The 25,160-nt window shown below is 41.2% G+C and overlaps 3 protein-coding genes and 1 long non-coding RNA gene across 6 annotated transcripts in view; 3 read left to right on the top strand and 1 right to left on the bottom strand.

The window, feature by feature from the left end:
* Positions 1–37: 37 nt before the first annotated feature.
* sh3d19 (SH3 domain containing 19) lies at positions 38–13,736 on the top strand. Its single transcript, XM_076091999.1, has 21 exons — positions 38–119; positions 4,291–4,330; positions 5,270–5,310; positions 5,608–5,647; positions 5,944–6,070; positions 6,550–6,724; positions 6,812–7,798; positions 8,233–8,337; positions 8,469–8,581; positions 8,991–9,031; positions 9,131–9,347; positions 9,433–9,501; positions 9,636–9,779; positions 9,867–9,930; positions 10,476–10,606; positions 10,715–10,773; positions 10,873–11,102; positions 12,013–12,062; positions 12,213–12,399; positions 13,426–13,526; positions 13,626–13,736. The coding sequence occupies exons 1-21, from the start codon at positions 38–40 to the stop codon at positions 13,734–13,736; spliced, it is 3,114 nt and encodes a 1,037-aa protein (XP_075948114.1).
* Positions 13,737–14,575: 839 nt separating this feature from the next.
* Positions 14,576–18,299, bottom strand: rps3a (ribosomal protein S3A). Its single transcript, XM_076091420.1, has 6 exons — positions 18,151–18,299; positions 17,401–17,504; positions 17,011–17,198; positions 15,784–15,992; positions 15,085–15,194; positions 14,576–14,738 (listed from the first exon to the last, which is right to left on the bottom strand). Exons 1-6 carry the CDS (start codon positions 18,210–18,212, stop codon positions 14,611–14,613), a joined length of 801 nt encoding a protein of 266 aa, XP_075947535.1. The 5' UTR covers positions 18,213–18,299; the 3' UTR covers positions 14,576–14,610.
* On the top strand, positions 17,599–21,205 carry LOC142949656 (uncharacterized). Its single transcript, XR_012954056.1, has 2 exons — positions 17,599–18,131; positions 19,936–21,205. It is a non-coding gene; the product is annotated as an uncharacterized LOC142949656 (long non-coding RNA).
* A 721-nt stretch (positions 21,206–21,926) lies between these two features.
* The window catches only part of lrba (LPS-responsive vesicle trafficking, beach and anchor containing), a 176,545-nt gene continuing 173,311 nt past the window's right edge, over positions 21,927–25,160 (top strand). For 2 of the 3 annotated variants that reach the window (XM_076091417.1, XM_076091415.1), the window contains exon 1: positions 21,927–22,960. In XM_076091417.1, the coding sequence (XP_075947532.1) occupies positions 22,775–22,960 (186 nt within the window). In that variant the 5' untranslated portion in view covers positions 21,927–22,774. The remainder of the gene's footprint in view (positions 22,961–25,160) is intronic. The other variant, XM_076091416.1, reaches the window with a different exon arrangement.

Raw genomic sequence — 25,160 nt, 5'->3', positions numbered from 1 at the left:
TGTAATTTGTTTTTCTTCTGCATTGTTTTAAACAGCGATGGCTGAAGCCCGGCGTGAAGATGAGGAAGAGGGGGAGCGCCGAGATCAGCGGGACGTCCGGCACAGAACCCAGGCAACAGGTATGTTTGTTTGGGAATGTAACAGGCTGACAATCCAAACTGTTTCCTGAGTCATCTAACGGAGACTTAAAATAAGTTCATCATTACTTGTCGAAAATATGTATGTGTTTTAGGCTTTTTAGAGCGGAGGGACACGTTTATTGCTAACAGTGGTTGAATTGTTTCACCAATTTGCAATAAAAATAATTTTTGACACCACAGCTAATCATTTAACAGATGCGCGTGTATTGTCCCACCAGGTAACCGCTGTTTTATTCATTACTTTATGTACTAAATGAAAATAGAACGCTTGAAACATGTGGAATCAAAGTGAAAACGTGACTTTTGTCAAACATTCTGGTTGTTGGGGAACAGAATGACAAGAGTCTGCTATTTAATTCCAATGCCATTCACAAATGAATGGAAGCTAATGGAGCCTTGGAACACAAGGAGAAACACATCAAACATTAATTTTACTGCACAGCAAAAGTGCAAAGCCTGCGTGATTTGTAGATATGCTATGTAGCCTACTAACAAAAACTAAAAACAAAGGTTTGGACCTTTGACTACTCAATTACTTTTGTTGTTATCAGAAGCTGCTGAAACCTGACACACAGCTGCCTACAGTATGAATGTATGATTTGTTTTCTTAATGTCTGGACAGATTGATCTTAAGACATTTAAATGTCTTCACCAGTGTGTTAATAGCTGTGCTTTCATACCTCTGCACTCCCTCAGTTGCTATGAGACGCAAAACTCTTACAATAAGAAACAGTAAGCTGGTTTGTGTTTTGGTCTCCTGGAATCAAACAAAAAAGGCTTAAGTTCATATGCAATTTTTTTTTACATTTAAGACAAAATACTAAAGTGCAATCGGTTTTCATTTGGTTAAATTGTTGAAACCTGTCTGTCACCTTATTACAGTCATTTACCTTCCCACTTATAGAAACTTTGGCCCACACACCTCTCAGCAACATGTGTCACTTAAAAGACGACTCTCTTGATCCTCATGGTTTTGACTTGCTTACAGATTCGTAGTGTCAGCATTCAGCCTGTGATTAATGAACAGCTTTCATTTTCAGTCAGCTCCCTCACATACAAGTATTGAAACTGTCTCAGGCCTTTGTTTGAATTGCCCCCTCTATGTCTTTGTTCCTCTTTTCTTTTTCTATTTTTTTAGCAACACCTGCTGTGCAAACACTTGTCAACCCCCCCCCCCCCCCCCCTGTGCCCCGCTATCTGCAGCCAATGTATCAGCTGAGACTTACCCCTCCCCAACCACACCCTGACCCCAGACCAGTTGTCTGGATGCTGACAGTCCGTCCGTGCAGACGGGCTGTTCCTTTCTGTACATGATGCAGTTTTTCCCGTCCTTTCAGAGCAGTGTTTTAATATGATTCATTCCACCATCACTGGGCCCACGTCAGATGCCGTTTCAGGTGTTTTCCGCTGGTCTGCATGGACACCGTCTAATCGTCTCTGGCTGAAGGTCCAGATCAGCTGCTGCTGTCATTGTGTTAGTCAGTCATGACGCCATCATCTGTCTTGTTTTTCAACTGAGGGCAAATCTGTTTTGCTCAATGATCTGTGAACAGCAACAAAGGTGTTGAGTTGAATCAGCACACTTGCCCAGCTGGGAAAAGCCACTTTAGCCAAATTTGGAGAGGAACTAAGCTCTTTATCAGACTTCTTCTCACCTCTGACTTCACAAGTGAGAAGTTCGAAAATGTTTTTCTTTCTTTCCCTTTGTCGCCAGCCGTTTCACCAGCTGCCCTGTGTCTGCTGCCGCTGTGCTGAGTAATGTCAGCATGTGCTCAAGAGAGACTGCAGCTGTGAAGGGAATCCTTTCCTGCTGACCTCAGCAGCTTTCTCGTGCGTTTTGTTGTCTTGTCATGTGACGGTGGCCCTCAAATACCAAGGGATGTTTGCTGATTGGAAATAAAATCAAAAACCTTATCAAGTGTAAATGGTTTTCGTTAAGAAATCCGGCAGGGTTTTCAATTTTCTCAAGTGTATTGCTCTCATCAGGTTTTAAGGTTAAATAAGCCTTTAGATGGTAAATTATAAACTAAAAGCAAATAATTGACATGACATTCTCAGCCTCACAGAGCCGCCAGCCAGCTGTTGTTTTCATGGCGACTAAATGGCATGAATAGCTCTATGCTATTAGACATTGCATCATTTTATCCTAATTATATCTTTTTTTAATTGGATATTATCTCTTAACCTGGGTGAAAGATGCTCTATAAATGTAAAGTTTGATTAGTTCATTGATACATATCAGTTCAATTTGCAGCCAAACGGCAGCTTTACGACTTATAGTCGAGTTACAACCAAAGCTGTCAATTATTCAATTCCTTTTAAACTTTTTTAATGATGTGACCTTTTACTTTGTAGGGAAAGGACAGTGACGGGACAGCTTCGTGTGGCACAAACAGCACTTCCTGATTGACCACATTCCAGTTCATTAGATTGGCCAAGTAAACACAGCAGAGCCGAGATATCACAGGGCCCTCCCTCTCTTTGCTGTTGTCTGTGGTGACCGGCTTCAAGTCGTCGGTCACGCTCAGACACTCGATGGAGGGAGGATCCTGGTGGGAATACTCTTTTGATGCTGAGGATTTGATATTTATTCCTTTAATTCCTCGCAGGTAGGGGCATCATATCTATCACGAGAGAGGGCAACGCACATCACACACGCAAGTGAAAGTAAAGTTAACCACCTGTACTATTACGTCGTGTATATCAGACTGCATATTTACAAGGAAATGGTTGGGTGAAGTAACAGAGCTTAACACTTTGATAAAAAATACTTCTTTGTCGTTGAATGAAAGTGCAGAAACTCTTCTTCTCACATGTTGTTGAAGTGTAATTTGAGGCAGTAGCTCTGTGGCGCCAACAGATAACAAGTAACAGGTGTGACAGGTGAACTTGACTGCCAATCAGGCTCGAGGCAATAACAACAATGCAGACTTCCATTACTGCCTGTTTGTTTTTTCTTTTGATATTTGTCTACAGAGGTTTTATCTCAAACACGAGGAAGCAAATGATCTTTTAGTGGATTAGATTGTTTGCATTACAGATATTGCTCCTTATTCTAGCTGTTAACTAATAGACAGTGATTGCTTCTCTACAGCTGGTTGATTCACATGAAATTCAGCTCACTGCCATGCGAGGACCGGGAATACTAGTGCAAAGTGTTCTGTGTGTGTCTGAAGTTGCATGTGGGAAAGTACCAGTTAATTTGACTTTAGGGTTACACACTGAACATCATTATGAAATCTATCATTTTAATGCTGACTTCCACTCAACAGATCCCTAATCTACAGGACCACCTGGCATTATTATTGTTATTATAGAATCACATTAACACAACGCAGTATCTTTTGACCGTGCTGCGTCCATTTCTATGATGTGCAATGCAGTTATGTTCAGTTATATTGCTAAACGTTTGATTGTTTTGTTGTTGCATTATCCAGTTACAGTACAGATGATTCGGTCACTCTATCTATTGTATTATTTCTGATGACAGTTATTGCATTGCTCATCATGATGACGTAACCATTTGTAAATGTAGATGCTGAGTAACTTTAAACTGACTGGTTCATCGAGATGTAATGGCTGATCCGGCCGGTTGGGTTACGGTTCTTGTATTTCTAGTTCATACAGTCCCGTCTGTAAGTAGCAGGTAGTATTTTATATGAAACGATGACTACATCTTAAAGTAAAACTGAAATATCAAATTGTTTCTGTTTCAAATGAGAAATGTCTTACTTGGTCTGGTAGCTTATGATGGCTAAGGTTAGCAAACTATAAATATATATTTTTGAGTAACTGACATTACTGATGACGATTGCCTTATGTTATTTCTGTATTTCTGCTCATGTTACCCTACGTTTCAGTATTAACCCATAGTTCTTTCAAAGTTTTGACCCTCAGCTTTAATTGTGTTTTCATCCCTATTAGATCAACAGTTTAGAAATGTATTTCATATGTTTATATATTACCATAGTGTAATTGTTGCATCAATGTGATAAAGTGTCTGGATTTGTCAGGTATTTAATTCACCAGATTAGACGTAAATAGACTGTATAGATTATTAGAATAGATTGATGTTGATAAGTGCCAAGATGTTGTCTTTGTTGCTCCACATCACGTTTAAAACCTGCACCTCTCTGTTTTTTCTCTGCAGATCATCTCGAAAGAACCAAGCCGGATCATTTACATTCAAGGTATGTCATTAATTTTCTTTGTGCATGACTACTAACGGTTGTTAAGTTTAACCAAACCCTGTTGCTGAAACGGGGCACTGTCACTTTAACGGTCAGATCTGCTGACGCTGGTGAGGTTGTGAATGGACCAAAACAATGCACTGATCACCCTCACTGACCATCAGAAGGTCAGCATGGGGACAAACACGTCATGCTGCTTTTTTTGTTGTTGTTGTTTTGAGACATAAAGCAAAGGATAGCCTCCTAACTGACACTTATCATAGAGATCTGGGAAGTCCTTTTACTATGACAGATCACACAGCATGTCGTGTTTACAACTGAGCTAATCAATTAAATAAACCACGTGGTATCTCTCATAACCAGGGCCAGGATTGTTGGTCCCACCCCCCCCCAGATAGTTTACATCACCGTCTTGCAGTCGGTCCTTAATGAGCAGGATGTGTGTTAATGATGCGCCCGCCTCCACTGTCAAGAGAATTTAGTGTTTGTGTCAGCGTGAGAGCATCACAATAGTTTAATCTCTTCAGCACAAAGACTCATAATGTTGCTTGTGATGTAATTTAAGGATTAGAAAATAATCTTTACACATTTAGAGGTAAACGGCTTGAGGATATGAAACCGTGTCAAATTGTGTGTAGAGAGGGAGTTGTGTGAAAAGGGTTGTAGGAGTGTTTACCTGGAAGAGGTACCTCATGGACACCATGTTTTTGTAAGGTAGGTGGATTTCGACTTGTACAGCATTTGCAGGGATGTTATTGTTCTCTTATCATAACTTGGCAGCAACAGCATAAAGTAGCAGTATAGATGGAGCGCATAGTGTGACATTGCTCTGGGGCGAGGAAAGACATTTTCTTTTTAATGATTGAGTCACCACAGAGGTATGAACCCGCTCTCCACACCTTAATGATAAATGGACCTCCTGTTCTGCTTTCTCTTCAGTCAAGGGCCTCTGTCGTCTATACGAGCTGCTGTCAAACAAAGTAAGTCGACGCTTTGATAACACTTAAAGGGATAATTCTTTGAATAAGTTTTGTAGAAGATGAAAGATCTTTTATGGGAGAGTTGGCAACTTTTTCAGGATGAATAATAATTTTCCTTCAGAAAAGTGACAATACAGTTGTATTTTTTACTAATGTTGACAAATGGAAATTAAACTGTCATGTTCGCACAAATGTAAAATGAACGTCTGTAAAATATGTTTATGTATTTTTAGAGGTAAAAAACAAATCTGTAGGGAAATCTATGACACATAATTAATATGATCTTTCTTCCTTCAGCAAGAACAAACTGTCAGAGTGACCACACCAGAGAAAGAAGGTAATGTAAACAATCATTTCAGAGTAGAGAACTTTAAAATCGTTGTTGATGTTCACTTCTGGACCAGACATTTTGCTTCTCATTGATGTGGATTGAAATAGACGACTGTGGTTAACTCATTTGTTGTGTTGTTGCTTTATTAATAACCCTAATAGGAGCACTGTATGTTTCCAGTTAGGCTAAGAAAGAAATCAAATGATCGATGAGGAATAAATCATTTGTAAGGTGGACTGGATGTGGATGTGCATTTTGGTGTCCTGAATTGATGTCATAGATATGTGTGGTTTGTATTTCAGGCGACCAGAGATCACCATCGTCTCAGCCGGACCTCTGGTCAGTAACAACTGGTTCTCAGGAAACTCTGTGGTTTTCCCTCATCCTCCTCCGTCAGGCTGGTCTGCAGGCATCCAGGCTGTTCCCCAGGTAGGCCTCATCTGATGGACATATTGAGTTTCATCAGTGAACAAAGCTTGGTTCTTCAGACAGGCCAGTATCTAGAATACGTTTTTTTTTTTTTATGCTTGTGGTTCTGTGCTGTCCACGAATAAAAAATAAATAAGTAAATAAAGCCAGAATTTTGAAGTTCCCTCTCCCAGAATCTTTTGAACAGACACCAAACATTTTATTTTATTTCCCAACATGAAGGTCTAAATATCGACATATCCACACTGCTAAAGTTTAGGTGGAGAAATCTGTTGGCCTAAAGTAGTAGAATTCGATCTAAAAAGACTGGAGTCAGCCTAACACACAGGGTGTATGTTTTGAATTGTAGATGTTTTTTTCTTTAAAGTTTGAGAACATAACTTAAAAACGACCCTAATGCACTCAGCAGGTACCATAAGCAGAAATGTTATACTATATGGGATAACAATGTGTGCTGGTGTGTCTTTCTCATGACTTAGCCCCCACCATCCTATGACCAGGTGATTCATGAGAAGACCCAGGAAGAGCACATTGTCAAACCTACTGCAGCCCCCCGTCGGACAACCTGCAGCATCACAAGTGCCACGCAGACTGACCCTGTGAGGGAAGACACCAGTGCTGCTGCTCCACAGTCGGCAGGGAAAAGACCTGCAGGTGAGGCATAGGAGAATCATCTTTGTGGGTGACGGTTATTTCTGCTCTACATGGTGATTCTTTCATGATGATTACATTTCCTTCCAGGTAAAAAGCCTCAAAAACCACCGAGGCCGTCACTACCGAAACCGCTGGACAGAGAACCAGGCGGGACTAATACTCTAGTATCCACAAAGGCTGAGGACCAAAGTGACGCTGAGTCAGATGTAAAGCAACCCGACCAATCAGGTTCCACTCACACCTGCAGTAGATCTGTGACTGTACACTGGGACATTCCTCTCTCTGTCACTGCTGAAACTACTCCCTCTTCACCTGACTCAGAGCACAGCCGACGCCCCGTTCCACTTCCTCGTACGAAACCCCAAAAGCAGGCGATCACAAACGAGGTCAAAGTTCAGACTTTGGTCAAGCTTAGTGAACATTGTGACAGCATTCAATCGGATCCAGAAGCGGTCTCCTCCAATAAGTATTTAAAGGAGTTATTGGAGGTCTTTAGTGCGGATAACGAGTGTGCGGAGAACGGCGGCTACGCCAACCAATCGGACGAGGCCTTACAAGGTGAGGATGCAGGTGGCGAAATGAGCACCAACCACAGTCAACGCAATATCCAGGCCAGGATCCAGGCCTTTGAGACCCAGGCTAGCACCGAGGATGGAAACGCGGTTGAGCTGGCCAAACCACAACCCGCATCCAGGAAGGCGACCAACAAACCTTCAGTTGCTGCTAAACCTTCTGTCGCTCTTAAACTTCAGTTAAGCCACAGTGTAGATAATGACTATCAAAACGTATCAATCACAAACGTCCCCCAAATCCCTTCAACCGCCCCAAGACCTGTGCCCCCGAGGAAACCTGTGGAACTACCTGTAAAAGAGGAACTGGAGATTTTACTCAATAAGAGATCACGTCCTTCTGTATTGACCAGAGACCACAGCATCCATGAAGAGGACACGCCGCCAGTCCCTCCGACACGTCCAGTGAAGCCTTTTAAGGAACCTCTGAAACCCAACCTTAATATAAACAACCACAACTCAACTTCTAGGGTCACACAGAATGTGTATGTGGACAGTCCATCAAGTGAGTAGCAGTTTATTTTTATTACTTCTATATTGTGTAAGACAAAAGACAGCAGTCTGTAGCAATGTACTCTACGTAACATTTTCATTATAGATTCATCTATTGATACATTTTTTTGATTAAGATCAAAGATCTTGTGTCAGATCAAGGATGTAGTGTGTTCTCTGACTTGGGTCCCCTCAAGCCTTAAATCAAAGGGCTCAGTCACATTTATTTGCTCACAATCCAGAGGCCTTTAATACTTAGTATCTTAAATATTTAGATATTTACTCTGAACTAGTTCTTTTAACAACAAATCAAGTTACAAAAATCATCTCAATCACCGAATAGATGAAGTACTTCTGTGCTGGATCACAAATGACCGACTAAAACGGTGTTGTCCTTGTTGACATTGTGTAAAAAACACAGCTACAGTCAAGTGTCTCCTTGTTCAGATCACATCGCGGTCAAACCTGTAGACGGCAATGGAGGCTCTTCGCCCAGACCAAGTATGACACGGAGACCAACCACCATCATGGTCCCCAGCAAAACCAGTTCATGTGAGTCCCTCTGGTACAGCAAACCTCATGTGATAACCGTCAAAATATACTGGAGTTAAAATACTTTCTTTCTACACATCACTTCTGGAGCAGAACGTTGTGGTAAAGAGAGTTTTATTTTTTTCCCTCAGTGTCGGATAACTTTGAGGACACCCCCCCTCCTCTCCCTGCTCAGAAGCCCATAGGCTCCCTAAACACCTCAGTGAATCGCAGACAAAGCCAGACGCCCACCCTCCCCCACCAGGTAAGATTTGCATCCCACTGAGAAATAATTAACCTATAAACTCTGCAAACCCTCTGAACACCACAGAAGAGGTCATTTTCATGTATTTCAGCCTTCATTCAGAAATATTGTCTAATCACAGGGCTTTGTGCTATTAATGTATATGTACTTATAAACTATGACGTGGAACGTTTGGATCCCATAAAGTCTCTCTCAATCAGGTTCATCTAGTCTGTCAGCTGTGTAGTTTCCCTGCATCTCCATAAGCAAAGAGACCATTGTAGTCCCTTGAACGTGTCGCCTGCTGTTGAGCTGAAGCGAGCTCTGGCTGAATGCTATGTGTTGTAGCCTGGTTTCTATGGTTCCCAGTGCTGTAGGCTGTGAGTGTGTTTTAGTGGCAATATAAATGACCAATTGGATTCTTCTGCAGGAGTCTTTCCCGTCTGGGCCAGAGCCATCACTACCACCTCGGTGAGTGAGAGTGGAAAGAATTCAGTACAAATTTAAACGTCAGACGATGGTACACTTTGTAGGCATGCTACTCAACTTGACGATGGTGTTGCCCTTCAGGAGGCTGACTTCGAGGAGCAAAACCCTTCCTCCTCGCCCACCTCTAGCCAAAACGGGCCCGGGAAGACCTCCCGCACCCAGCCTTCAGGCCCTAGGTCGATCCCATTCAGCACAATTGGAAGCTTCACCTAAACCCCAGACACAGAAGCCCCACAGGAAAGGAGCTGTCTTACCTCCAAGGCCCAACCCCGGCCACCTTCTCTACAACAAATACACTGTGAGAAAGATCCCACTGCACGATTAATGCATGTTTCAAATGCCTCTTGATGAGCACCGGTTTCATTTTTGCTTTCATTCAACAGCTTCAACTTCCTCATGGGATTGCTTCCTTCGACTACAATGGGAGTGACACAGGAGAACTGTCATTTCAGGTGGCTGAACTACTTTCATTGGCTTACATGTTGCCTTAACATAAAAGTGCACTACTAGCCTTCTAAAACCGCTCCAAGACATCCATATAGTTGATTCAGCAAAAGTGAATAACCTTTGTTGTCCTTTTCAATAGAAAAACGAGGTGCTCCTGCTGCTAGATAAGATAGACAACAATATGTTTGAGTGCCGAGTTGGAGACACCAGAGGCAGAGTACACAAGTCTCACATGATGGTCATAACTCCCGTTTCCTCCGTCTCACACATGCCCCCGCCACAGGTGATATTTATGAGTAAACCATTTCTTTGACACTTGAGTCTATCTTGCCCAGAGGGCTCTGTTACATTAACCTCTCTCTCCCTATAGGATGCCGGTTCAGGTGGAGCTGGTTCTGAGCTTAAGGTGCAGGCCATACATGACTTCAATCCAGGTGACACATCAGTTGTTGTTGTTTTTTAAACCCAAAAAGCTGCAAATACTGACTGAGATTAGACAAGAACACTAACATGAGACAATATATTGAAAGAATAGTTTAACATTTTGGTAAAAAATACGTACACGGATTAACTAAATTGTGCGCTTTTGAGGAGTAGGAAGAATGTGTTTATTCAAAGACAAACAGAAACTTAAAAATAAAGATTTATGATATTTTTGCACTTAAGAGAGAGAGAGAGACAGCTAGCTGTTTCTCCCTGCTTCCCATCTTAATGCTAGGCTAAGCTAAGCAAGGCTAACCGCTCCCTGATTTCAGGTCCATAACGCACAGATAGGAGATTCTCAAAAAAGCAAATAGCCCAAAATGTCAAACTATTATTGTGATGCATATTTTTTAAAGTATAGATACTGGCTGTTGGAAGATAATCCAAATTAGCGTATAACTAAAACTCTTCGAATTATTTGTTGTTTTGCATTTGGAAGAACGTGTTCAGATTATGTTAATGCCGCCATGAACAGCTGTTTGTTCTGCACACACAGAGGGTCCAGGAGAGCTGGGTCTGAGAGCAGGAGATGTTGTGACCATGGTGGAGCAGGTGGACAGCGAGTGGTACAGAGGCACTTGTAGGGGATCTTCCGGTTTCTTTCCCGCCAATTATGTCAAAGTACTTGTAAGTTTCAACCATTGAAATCAATTCTTGCACTGCATCGGTCTTTGGTTAAATGTTTAGTATGATTAAGGATTTCCTAAATAAAAGAATTATCATTTCTCCAACTAGTCAAATTCCCCAAAACCGCTCCCTGAACGGAAAGCGAGGCCACCGTCTGCAACAGTCAGGTAAGGTTTCTTTTACCTGATAAACTCTTTGCACTCGCCTTTACAAACCACCCTGATGAACTAACCCGACATCTGAAAATGTTGCGGCCTCCACCAAAGCGGTCCGAGATGCGTGGCGAGGTTCGAATTTGAGGGGGAGAACAGCGGTGAGCTGTCGTTCTCTGAGGGCGATGTGATCCAGCTGAAGGCGTTGGTTGGACAGGACTGGGCTCGGGGACAGATCGGCGCCTCGACGGGTATCTTCCCTCTTAACTTTGTAGAGGTCATTGAAGATCTGCCTCCAGCCCCAAGACAGCAGAAGAGACAGTCCATCAGGATACCACTGCCTGGTAAGAGTACCTGGAAGGGCTGAGACTAAATTCATTCACTCTTTTCACAATGTGCCGATTTGGCCACCAAAGGTTAGCTGAACTTGAATCACACATTTTGTCTTAAAATGGGAACCCTAATACTACAGCAGTATGTTATCCTCTTGATCCTCTTATTGAAACAAAAGAGCAACTTTGTGCATCAGTGTGTGGCGCCTCCCTCTGTGGCATGCCAGGAATTGTTTCTATTTCATTAAATAGCTGTTTACAAAAGGTATCAACACACTCAGCCATGAGATGAAATCCCTCCTTACAAAGTTTTCCAATCATATTTTATTTATTCAGTTAGCTGTTGAAGTATAATGCCTGTAGGTTTCTTTATGTAAGAAACAAATTTTTATGAAAAAACTTTGACATAACTTTGTCTCTGTTTTCCCTATAGTTAGTAGCAGATGACATGGTTATTTCCAGGAACCCTTTCTGGAAAATATTTAGGGACATAAACTAAAGTTTTACCTCCCATCGTGAACTTTAAGATGTTTTACCGGCCTTTTGAGTTACATTCAGGTTGAGAAATACTGAATCTTATTGATATAAATATTACATTTGTGGATGTAATTTGTTGGCCGTAAAGTCTGCAAAATTAAATTTTATACTCAGTATAAAAATACAGGAGTATGCAAATGTAACACGTTTTACACAAATACATTATTGCATACTTTAAATATATTATATAAAGTGTAGAGTGTAAACTCCCCACCAGGTAAAACCCTACAAAAAATACAGAGGAGACACTGCATTATGTCAGTTACACATCAATATGTTAGTAATACCTAAGTGTGCCCACACATTTCTAATTTTTCTATTTTGTTTCCTGATGGGATGGTATGCGTTTCCTTTTTACAAACCTGTTCATCATTTTCTCCCACAGGCATGGTTGCTTCTCCGAGTACGCACCCTGAAGCGGCCAAACCTGCTCAGGTAACATCAAACACAATGGTGGCGGTTTGGCGACACACCCAATGTGTCCCGTTAAACAAACAAAATCTGACAAAAGTTTGTTCCAGCTGAATGTTGTAAGTGTGTGTGTGTAACAATATCCTCTCCCCTCTCGTCCTGCTCACTCTGTAGGCGTCTCAGCCCGCTGTGGAGTGGGTGGTGGCTCTGTATGACTATGATGGGAATTCAGACGGCGACCTGTCGTTTCAAGAGGGCGACCGGATCCTGATCAGCCGCCATGTTGACGCCGAGTGGAGCTGCGGCCGGCTCAACGGCACAGAGGGCGTGTTCCCCAGGGCTTTTGTTGAGAGCAGCGCAGGTATGAAGATGCAAAACGACTGTTCGGTATCATCCTCAGTCCTACTCATTGAACTTATCATTAGTGTCAATAGAGATACATATTTAGAGGGAGAATCATTGTGTGTCTCTTAGGAAGATAAGATGTGAATCTACTCAAAATTACAAATGTGGTGGTGAACTACTTTGTTACATTCTTCAAGTAATTAAATGCATTTTCTTTTTAAAAAGACACTTTTCACAAATGTGAAGTACATTTACTTAAGTCCTGTGCTTTACCTGAGTATTTCCATTTAATGACTTTAATGACTCCACTACATTTGTCTGACAGCTTTAGTTACTTTACAGACTACAGCTTTTCATATCCTCCCTGTCCAGTGAAACCCATGTATCTTTTGAATCTGCATATTTGTCATTGTTAACTTTATAAACTGAAGGATGAAGTGTTCCTTTATGGATTGAGAAAATTCCCCTACTTCTTCAAAAAGAGTCAGCTGGAAAATGCACGTCTCAAAGCTGAAAACAGCTGTTTTTCTTGTTTGACTGTTTTTAGAGATACGTGGTTCTCACAGGACAGCGACGGTACACATCAACATTTTACTGCTCTGTGACTATTTGTCGTACCTTAAGTGAAGTGTTTTCCGTGTGGCGTTGCCACTTTTATTTAAGTAAAGGATGTAAATATTCCTTCCACCACTGACCGAAGTTGTACTGTAGCATTTCAAAGTGACAAGCAACTTCATTATTGATTCAGCTGCCAATTATTTGATGAATGAATTGATTAGTGTATTGAAGGTGGCTTCTTGACTCAAATTGCTGGTTTGGCTTGACCAAGATATTCAGTTTACCATTTCATTAGTCAAAGAAAAGCACCAAATACTCACTGTTAAGTAGCTTGAACTGGGTATTGCATGGTATTTGTACTTGGGGGGGAAAAGTATTTAAACCATTTGTTGGTTAACTAATTAATTGTTTCAGCTCTAAAACAAATGGACAGTTTTGTCAAACCAGCATCATTCTTTAATGAAGTATGTTATTTCTTCAGCAGGTCAGCGGTCTAATAACCAGCAGAGTGGGGCTGCTGCTGGAAGTAGAGGCAGGGCAATGTTCGACTATCCGTCACAATGTGACGAGGAGCTCTCTCTGCAGGTAGAGTGATTGTTTTTTTTATGAATAAATTCACGGACAAAGATTGTCTCTAGAAAGCACTGCCGTTCTATTGATCTCTCACTCCCTCTTCTTTCTCAGGTTGGGGATATTATAACTGGTCTGGAGCCCGTTGATGAAGAATGGTTCCTGGGTGACTTGAGAGGGAAACGGGCTCTGGTCCCTAAAAACTATGTGCAAGTACTGGGATAGTGTCACGTCACACTGTTGGATGACAATAACTGAAATGAGATCAGAGGTTTTCAGCCGTGGAGGTCTGAAGTGAACCGTCTGGAACTGGAATGCAGTATTTCATCTACAAATTGTGATCTTTTTTAATTTGATGCCTTAACTTATAATGTTGACAGAATAACTATAAATAAACATATGTAAAGCTGGATGGCAATCTAAATGTAGTGTTGATTCATAAGCAGTTTTGGATTCTTCAACTGTGCATTTGCACCAACTAGTGGTTTCATTATTTTCCTCCCATCAGTTATAATATACATTTTTCAAGTGTGATTACTTGAAGATATCTCCTACTTTACCGTAACCTGGATTTTTACATGAAATAAGGTTCAAATAAAGGTCAGAACCTTGAAAGGAATAAAATGTTGCTACCAGATCAGGATGACAACTTCTGTGATGCATGAATAAAGAAATGTCTACATGTAGAACCAACGCACAACTTAAACCTATCCAAGGATGGTTGTAACCTCGAGTTAATGAAAACAAAACCGGTTGAGTTTTGCTGAGCTTCACCAACATTAGATTATCCAATTCATTGCAGAAAAATGTTTTATTTACTGGAAGCACGTTACCCCTGGATTCAAATATTGGAAACTAGAGGTAAAATTAATGCAAAATGTGTAGTTTTATACAGTTTAGGCTCCTTTATTACACCTTATAAATACTATGTGGTGGTCTCAAGCTTCATGGTTTTTGCAGGGCTATTGGATTTAATTTCACAGCTTGCACCAGTTTCTATATTGTCTACTACCCCCTATAGTTCTATATGCACAAAAACATGAGCCAGAAGGAGAACAGTAGAGTTTGTTGGTCATTTACATTTTTTATTAAAGGTGTTTTAGACTGTCTCCTGGATAGGAGGCTCATAGCCATCAGCCCTCTCGACCTTGGCTCCAGTGTCATCACCGGTTGGCTTTGCAGTGCTGGTGGCTCCGCCCTCACCGTGGAGCTCCATCAGTTTGCCCACTGCAACAGAACACAAACAGCTTTTAACTAACGGTTAAGGAGGACACTGGCAAATTTAAGCAGCTGGATGATTGAAGTGAAAACTGCAAAGATGCTGTCATGACATTGCATCCATCACACCTCAAAGCCCATTCAGGATTTCACCTGGAAACCAGTGTGAGCAAACCTGCTTCACCCTTCCACACAACCAATGAAAACAGAATGGTTTTCTTGCATGGGAACACCAGGTGATCTCAATGGGTAGTAATCAGGCAATCATCTGGGACCAAAACTGTTAGTCATCATGCGTTCCCACTGATGGTGGAAAATAAAAACACAGCCTGTGTTACAGCCGTGCATCACTTACACTCAAACTTGGGCTTCTTCAGCATCTTGACCTTGCGAACGAAGACGTCGTGTAGAGGGTAGATGGACTGGCAGGCCTTCTCAATGTCCTTACCAACGCTGTCAGGGATCCTGAACACACCAATCAACACATTAATGCAAAAACACTTTCTACACAAGTCTGCATAAACTGACAGAGCTACCCCCTCTTAGACGACCAATTGTTTTTCTCTAAATAGACTAAGCTTTCTCTAGTCATTTTTTCATACTGAATGACATATTTCCAAGACATTTATGCAACATATCTCTGGTAAACAAGATTTAAAGAGATGCTTTTGTGTGATTCTTTGTGTTTTACAGCAAACTAATCTATTCGTTAACTAAATCATTCGTGCGTTAGTCGACCAAGAATGTATTTGGTCAAAAACAGCCTTAAACTGGCATGTTTAACTGAGCACAAGGAAAATTGCAAAAATGTCACCATCAACAAAATGGACAATTATCCATTAATAACATTTAATCAGCTAAAGCCACGACGCTCTGTAAATAACTAAATGTAATAGATGTTTGATATTTCTATTTGAATGCAATCAAGCCACTACTGACAGCGGCTCCACTTGAAGCAAATAAGAATTATATTTTGACGGAGCTTCAATTTGAAAGACTTGTAAGTATTTTAAAATACTTTTAACAAATGGTCATTCAGCTGCACATGACTTACATCTTGTTGACAACTTCCTTCAGGTCATTGGTCTGAACCTCGCGGGTCATGATCTCCATCATCTTCTTGCGGATCTGACGGACCTGCTGGTGCTGGGCGTAAGACGTCTTTCTGATCTGGTTGGTGCGCTTCTTTGTGAAACCCACGCAGAACAGACGCAGAAGGTAGCCGTCGGTTGTCTTCACATCCACATGGGCTTCAATCATAGTCTGAGCAGAAAGAACAAATGCATTCTGGTTAGACTCCATAGGGGAAAAACTACACCACAGAAGTCTCAACATGCCACCTTTTAGTTTGTGATATGCATTACTGTATAGACCTTTGGCTGCTATGCTTCTTACCACATTCCCTTCTTTAAACAAGGTACATTGTCACAATATCTGCACCAGACTGTAGTTTTATTCACTTGGTGTTGGGTAACCGCTTATCATTTAACATTAGTTAAAGTTTTAGAAAGTGCAATTTAAGAAAAGTTACTACAGGATGAATAATGTTCAACCACTTCTCCCCATCTTTCATATTCATTCCATAAACTATTCTTTCAGGAATCACAAGTACATTTGATGCTTAACCAAATTGATTTATAATTTATTTAGGGGCTGGAAAAAACTAAATCGGCCTAACTGAACTTCTCTTCCATTTTTCATGGAGCAAACTATCCTCTTCAGGCTTTAATATTAACGGAACTTGTGCAGAATATTGCTCTTCAGGAGACCTCACACTTATCAAACAGTTATCTCACGACAAAAATCACAACTAAACAGTCACTTCTCAAATTTACATATTTCTGTTTCACCCACTGGCTCTAATATTCTAAGAATACTCTCATAATAAACCGTGGTATTGACTAAATCAGTGACTCACAAGCTTTTTCAGTAACAGTTCTAAACTGTTACTGAAGAAAATTGGCACCTAAGAGCTGACCAAGCCCCTTAAAGGAGAAACCTAAACTACCATTTTGTGAAACATTCCCAGGCAGTCCAACTGACCCTCCAGTCACAACCCAACTTCCATTGTACACTAGCACTGCTCCTAGAACCAGCTTACGTTGTAATAGTACTCATCCTTAATTTTTATCCAAGGCATATACATATAAAATACTTTATTGTGGAAAATATTTGAGAATAGGTTAAATAAATGTTAATTTGTTACTATTGCCAAACTCAACAGCTACAGTGATATTTTCAGAAGGCCTTGCCGTATTAAAATAAAAACCATGATCATTACCTGCCATTTCTTGACCATGGAGCACATCTTGTCGCGGGTCAGGTCCATGCCGTGGAAGTTGGTCAGGCAGTTCTTGCCCTGAACATCCTCGGTGATGAGCTTGAACTTGCGGAAGGCCACCTCGTCGTTCTGCAGGTCAGCGAGGCTCACCTCGAACACACGTCCCTTCAGACCGTCAGAGGCAATTCCTAAGTGGTTGGGAATAAACAAACACGTTAGGAAAAAAAGTACATGTAGGAATGAAAATAATGACAGTATGGGGAATCAGTGGGGCCTTGGTGATGGGGAAAATCCAACACTTTGTGTACTATAAATAGCCTCAATCCTTATATGCTGACTGTTAATGCACCGATCCCCACATATGGAGAATTTAACACTATGAAGACTTACTGGTTCCCTGAGTCCTGGTGACCAAGGTCTTGCCAATATTGCGGATGTTGAACATGGCTGGTGCCTTGACATCATACCAGTCCTTCTTGGAGAAGGGGTCGACACTGCAGGAGAGAGAGAGAGACAAGAACTCAGAGCCAACTCGTTGAGTAGATATACCGGTCCACCACCACACATGGACGGGGTTGCAGAGCGAGCTTCAGAGCACACTTGCTGCTAGCAAAGCAGCACGCACTGCAAAAGGCACCGATAGGGTTTACTTCCATCTGATCGATTCGCTAGCGGCCATTAACAACGTGATTATACAATTTAGATACTTGGGTTGTTTATACATGTCGTACAACATTAACCTGATGAGCAATCACCCAAGTTAATTGTGTCTTTCGGCTGCCATGTTGATAGGTAAGCTCGGCTAAATCCAAGCTAGCATGCAACGTTAGCAGCTTATAGCGAATAATACGTGGAATAACTACGCGGCCAAACTGCCACAGCTTTATAATATGCATTTATAAAAAAAACATACAAGTATATGTGAACTGAATTACGACTAAATACAACAGCTCAAGAGTTAAAAGGAACACAGCATGTTGCGACTTCATCCAGCGCCACAGAGGCCGGTGACGAGACTAGCGCTGACCCAATAACATCTACTTGAAATCGGCTTCATCCTTCACACATCTCGCACCAACGTGACACCAGTGAAAAGGGAAAAGCTTGTGTCGTGTAACAATGTAAGAATTTTCTACTTACATCTTCTTTTTGGCACCTTTTTTGCCGCCTTTGGTCAGCCTCTTATTCTTGCCGACTGCCATGTTGGCTACAGGGAGTGAAAGAGGAGGAAGACAGAAATACCGCGAGAGTTAAAGAGAACGAGCTCTGACGTGAGATTTGTCTTTTCTCGCGAGTCCTAGACGTTTCTTTAGGCGCCCTCTCCTGGTAAAAGGTAAAAAAACATATTCTAATGGCATGGACCTTGTGAAATAACCGAGTAAATAATTTAAAGCAAATAGATGCTATTTGTTGATCTTATAAGCAGCTGAATACCTAAGTGTGAAATTTCCTGTTTCATCCTTTTACACAAACAAACAACCCCCATTCCATACAGTGGAATACAGACTTGAAATAAATAAGAAATACACTAATATTGGAGGAATACTCTATATTAGCCATTGAATTGAATTTGGAAATCAATTAATACAGAAAAACAGGAAAATCCTTTCAGTTTCTGAATTCCTCTAAAGACGTAGGCCGGTATCAAGTTTCTGAAACTAAAAAACAAATTACCTACTGAGAGTTTAAAAAAGGGGAATTCAAACCAAATAAATAAAAGAATATGTAAAACATTTCAAAGCTGTAAATTCATCATTATTTAACATGGATTTAATTTCACAAGATATTAATTTCTTTAAAAAAATCACACTGTCACAGCCTATATTTGCTTCCATGCATATCATGTAATATATTGTGTTTATTTGGTACTTATTTTTTAATTAAAGTGATCAGTAACGGTGGTATGATTACTTAAATCATTAAAGAAAAGCCAACATCGTGATCTCTGAGCCGGTAGAACCAGTCTCTCAGTGTGTAAACACATCATGAGGGTGTGTAGCTTGTTATCCACCCACACTGTTATTGTAACAAAGGGAAGAATTTTGTCTGTTGGTAAAATCAAATCAGAATAAAAAAAGTGTTCATAGTGTAATATTCCAGACTGTTAAATGACTGTTGATCAGACCCATTGGTGAAGTAAACACATGTATGTGTTCGTATCCAAACAAGTAACAAAAGTCTGACAAAGGCAGTGTCTCTGTGCCTGCAAGACTGTTTTGAAAATTTCAGAAGTGGAACTGTCATTAGACAGAGGTGGAGACACTGCAGCAGAGAGACCCTAACTTGTCTATCAAGATTCTTATTCTCCAACGCAGCTGGTGGTGTTACCAATATTTAAAAAAAAGTAAAATCACCTAAAATGTTTTGAGACTTTACAAACAACAACATCAGCATACGGCTATTTTTTTTTAGCTTGCAGATGTTTTCTTCCTCTTGTTTTTACACCAAATTTATAAATATTTTTTATTTCATCTAAAATGTCTGCTGTTCTGTTTAATACAAGCACCAAAATTATATTGATGGCTTGGAATTCCCTTTTGTCCTCATTAATGTACTTTCCTCTGCTTTCAGTGTGTTTAGAGGGAATCTTGCAAGCTTTAGTCTGACACAATATTACAGTAAAACTCTTGGGAAGTTGTCATTGATTTTAACTGTTTTATTTGACACTAAATCATTTGCAGAAATGATAATCTTCTGCTCTCATAGTGAGACCTACGAACAGGATGGCATGAAGAGAGCAAAAGATGATTGCAGTAAAACTTTGCCACTGAATGTCTCAATCTTGGAGTCTAATTATCTCTATAGAGCTTAGAATAATAATAAGGCAGGGTCCATGTTTAACTCAAAGGTCAATGAAAGCCTTCCAAGGCCGTATTCAAGAAGGTCTTCCTTTGGGCTGCAGTGAACAAGTCTTTCTGATTTCAGGTCATTACATCAGAGACGAGGCCTGCGTCTCTTGGGTGGTGCTGCTGGCTTCCATGACGCCCAGCGTCCCCGAGGGCTCAGCTACACTTATGGGAGGTCAGTGGTAACAGTGACGCCAGCTGCCTCTGTGGCAACAACACGCATAGTTGCACAGCCGTCCTGCAGAGCCAATACCAAGTCACCAGGATGAGTCGACAAAGGGAGCAGATAACTACTTATCAAGTGGGCATCGTTTACGTGCAGATCATAATTAATCGGATTTTTCTTCATGCAATAACAGACATGAAACTGGTACCTCTCGTCCATGCAGCTATGTAAACGTCTCACATGACTTGGGTTGATGGCGGTGATTTGAAAAGGCAAGCAAAGCAGAGCTGTCACTTTGCTTTAATGTTGGCTTTCAACTGCCTGGGGATGCAGACATCTGTCAATGTGCTGTTGTGCTGCAGAAAAACAAAGTTCGAACTACATTTCAACGCCCTCTTTATATTTTTGTCACAGCACAAATCAGTGTTTGGTGCTTGTTCAGCATATTAGACTACCTAAAAATAGAAGTTTCCTTTTAAGGGTTAGTAGTTTATGGTATTTTTTCATCCGTCACATTCTGAGGTGTGCTTTTCTACAGCTGAATGATCTTCTAAATTCATACAATATCTACTTTTTGGGTTAAAGATTTATTCAAAATCAGAATCAGAAGCAGTTTTATTGTCAAGTATTGCACATACAAGAGATTTCTCATGGTGATTTGGTGCATAACAATTAACACAATGCAACTCAAGAGACATAATAGAACATAGAAAAATTGACAAACAAAAATATAAAACAATGTGTGAAAGTATATCTGTTTTTTATTGTTCTGCCATGACCTTTTCAGTTCTTAATACAAAAATATTAGATTAGTGGCAGAAGTCAGTTCTCTTATCTTTATGGCTGCTTGTTTTCACATAAGTGTGTCAGAGGAAATTCTAACTGAACTTTGGTGGAAGAAGTATTCAGAGCCTTTTACGCAAGTAGAAGAAGTAATACAATGTAACAACACTCCATTACAAGTTTAAGTCCTACATTCAAACCTTTACTGAGATAAAAGTACAACAGTGTTATCAGCTAAATCTACTTAAAGTATCAAAAGTAAAAGTACTCATGTGCATATGTGTAGAATGTATTCATCCGTATTTTTATTTTACTTACTTATCTAGTATGCATCTGTAGTACTTCAGCTGTGATGACATATTTTCCTGTAGTGGATCAATAAAGCTGATCTTATCTTATATACAGTTATGTGGTTTAGAGCATTGCATCAGATTAAATTAATTTATGATATTTTCAATGTAAAAACTTCTGCAAAGTAAGTATAGCATTGAGGTAAATGTAGCGCAGTAAAACATACAATATTTTATATCTCATGGAGTTTTAGTGTAGAGCAGCATTAAATACCAGCAGTGGAAGACCCAGATCCTTTACTAAAGTAAAAGCATAAATATCATGGTTTAAAAATAGTATTACAAGAAAAAGTCCTGCATTTAAATTGTTACTTAAGTAAAATAACAGAAGTTTTATTAGCAAGGTGTACTTACAGTAAAGTATCAAAAGTAAAAGTACTCATTATGCAAAATGGCTTTTTTCAAAGTGTTAAGAATATTTAATACATTATTATGTTTTTATCACAGGAGCATAATAATGTTAAAGTGTGTCATTGCTGAGCCAATTATAGATAGTTTGTATACTAATGGGTAGACTAGTAGTACAATACTGCATCATACTCTACAACAAGCATATCGTATTTGTTATGTAGGAAGAAACTAGTAACTTTAATTGTGAGACAATTCTGTGGAGTAAAAAGTACAATGTTATCCCCTGAAATGTAGTGGAGTAGAAGTACACATCAAAATTGTACTCAAGTACAGTAACCTACTTGAGTAATTGCGTTATTTTGCACCACTGCCTTCATAAACCCTGCCAGGAGGATGAAACGTAAGTCGCTGTTACTGAATAAACATGACAGCGCAGTTGATTGTGACTGAATCCCGGCGTGTCGTGCCGGAGAGCCACCTGAGCGGCACACACCTGCCAATGAGCTGAATAGACTGCGCCCCACTGCGCATGCGTCACTCATTCAAGGGCTACACTGTCATGGCGGTGACGAGCTGAAGCTACCGGGGTAAATCAGGAAGAGAATGCAGCGCAGCTGGGTTAACGTTGACGTTTGAGCAAGTCTGAGGAGTTTTTGCCGGGTAGGACCGAGCGGGCAAGCCGTCCTTTTTGTCGACTTCTGCCGGAGAGCTGCTGACGGACTTAACCCCCCCCCCCCCCCCCTTCTCCAGTTTGTGAGTTTTACGCTTCTGCCAAAGCGCGATACCTGTCAAGTGTCTGGACTCAGTGACAATAGGAACTTCCACTGCTGTACGGAGATATTAAAGTCATTTGAACGAGCAGAAGAGGACCGGAGGTTAAGGGCGAGCTCTTCTTCACCTGCTCTCCCCTCCGTGTTACCTGCAGCCGACTTCCTCGCGGCTTTTAAACGACATTAATCCATCCGTCTGGGATCAAGTTACGGACCAGTGGGGAGAGGAGTAGTTCACTGTGGAGTGAAGCGGCGACACGTCCAGTCCCGCAGTGTCAACGGCGAACACGCTATCTTTGCGCCTTGTTTTGCCCACTTTAGCTAAACTGTTTTGGATGGGGAGAAAAACGCTTGCTTTGTGTGTCAACAACACCCAGCTGAAGGGCAGATAGAGCCCTCTTTCTCCTCCTCCCGACGATCGGCTGCACCGTCCCCATTGGAAGGGTGAACAGGTGCCTTACCTGTGAACGCACCACCTGTCCCGTCCTTCCTTAGCAAATGGCTAGCGAGGAGACAGCGGGCGCTGCGCAGCCAGGTGATGGAAAGGACGGGAGATCGGGCGCCATGGCGCTCAACCCCGGAGTGCCCATCAGGGGGATCAAGATGAAATTCGCCGTGCTTGCTGGCCTGGTGGAAGTTGGGGAAGTTTCCAACCGAGACATTGTGGAGACGGTGTTCAACCTGGTAAGCTGATTACAGAGAGCTCAGGATGGGGCCTTTAGATAGCATGGTGTCACGCGGGGGGGGCGGCTACTGTCAAGTGACATCTAAATGTTTGCAAAAGTCTGACATCATCCTCATCTGCGAAGAAAATAACAAAATAGGCGTGGATGCTCTTGCAACACAAAATTAAGTGGAATACTTTATGGTGAGAGCCACACATTGGGAAATGTCACGAGCTAGATTACTTTTATTCTCGTTGCCCTAATATGAAATGGTGAATTCTTTATATGCATTGTGTATCAGATAGCTACAGTGTTTGGAGGCTGTTGCAGTTTCAGTGCAAATAACTTTATTTGTCTACTTTCATATGCCTCCTACAATTTAAATGATGGTCTAATTGTGTAACCACATGCAATTATTAGGTTTTTAATGAAATAAGACAGGATGCTACGTCAGGAGAGTGAGCATGGCAGCAAAGCTGTTCAAGCAAATCAGCTGGTGCTTTTTGTGACATATCCAGGTCAGGCAGAGTGTGTGTGTGTGTGTGTGTGTGTGTGTGTGTGTGTGTGTTATTTGTCTAATACCTGTTGGCCCTACATTCCTTATCCAGCTTTGAATGTCTGCAGCACTGATGGCCCTTTGGCTTCCCCCGAGTTATGAAATGACTTTGCAGCACCTGCACGAGAATTAATGAAACTACAGGTAACTAGGAAGTTTAGCGTGAAGGAGAGGAAGGCCATGCTCTTACAGAGTCTGGCTGGTTAGGTGGGAGGAAAGGAGGTGGAAGAGAGAGGTGGAGCTGGAACCAGTAAAACTGCTTTGTCACTGTGGCAACACAATGGAGTCCTTTTTTGGAAAAAGGGAGGCTCATCCTCCATGTCTGTAGTCCAGTTTGCTCCAACGCCAACCCGCACGGTGAGGTAGTGAGGACACTTATCACGACTAATCATCCAACCACCAGGCCTTCATGGGCACCACAAGAAAGCATAAATACAGATCAAAAGTTGAAGATTTTAGCGATAGCAACTACATCATATTCTATTCATGCTAAGCCTAGGATGTAAACTGACACATTGTATTTTATAGTTTAACAATTTTCATTAATATCAAATAATCTTTTGGTTACTAAAAGAAAATGTTGAAAAATGTCACTCACAAGTTCTCAGAGCAGCAGCAAATCCTCTCATCTGAGAAGCTGCAAGCAGCAAATATTGAATTGATTTATTAACATAGCGTTTCAGCTCCAGCAGGATGCTTATTTGAAAATAAGGCCAGTGGCTCATGTTGGCAAAAGGGACATTTGTGGGGTTTTTCTTTAGGAGAAAATATAGAATTTTTTTTTTAATAAAAGCTAAACATTGAATGGAATACTTTGATAGAGATGACTCAAATAGCTTGCTTCCTTAGTCACGGCTTTGTTCCGAGAGTCAGAAGAACACGTGACTGCCTAGTGGCTTTAGATTTAAGGACGGAAAATATGATGACTATCACAAGGAGGTATTGTTTTCAGCTGCACAGTCCAAAGAGAGATGGCTTCTAATTACTTTTTGAATTTCCTTGAGCCGGAGAGTCAGCCGGGCATTTCTTTTGCCATAAATATCAGTGTGCGGCTCCGTCTGTTCCCCTGGGACTCCATGTTTAACATGGCCAGTGTCATTTTAGGGCTTTGAGCGATGGCTCCAAGCATTCCATTATGCTCACCTCCCTCCACATCCTCAGCTCCTTCATAATCTGATTTACCAGAGGCCAGACTCCTCTCTTTAGCAGTATCTCGGTCGCGCGAGTCCTCCGCTGTATCTGGTTGAATGCAACATAGTTTCCTCCGGAGGATTGGCTCGAAATATACTAGCGTGACCTCAAACAGCGGTTGTGATGACTTGTGACACGCGGGCTGGAGTTATGAACAGAAGAAGCAGCTCATTATGCTGTAAAGGAGCTGTACCTCACACTACACTTCTGTTAAGGGTACGACAGTATGTCTGCTTCAGTTCAAAGTGAAAGTAAAGTTGAGAATGTGGAGTTGAACCCTTTCAAAGCCTCGTCCTTGTAATACCTAACTGTTAATATATAAACTGGTATGGTAATGGTATCCTAAACACACAGCCACTCATTAACTGTATTCTCTCATAGTCTGCTGCTGAGACGTTTCGGTTGCCTCGTCGTTGCTCGGTGGGTCGTACCTGTCTCGGTTGACAATATCAAAGTGTTTTTGAAGAGCAGG

Source organism: Anarhichas minor, unplaced genomic scaffold (assembly GCF_050575085.1).
Source record: "Anarhichas minor isolate MPS153535 unplaced genomic scaffold, ASM5057508v1 ptg000014l, whole genome shotgun sequence".
NCBI lineage: Eukaryota > Metazoa > Chordata > Actinopteri > Perciformes > Anarhichadidae > Anarhichas > Anarhichas minor.
The sequence above is the reverse complement of the archived record's forward strand: the minus strand, read 5'-3'. Positions and strand labels throughout refer to the sequence as shown.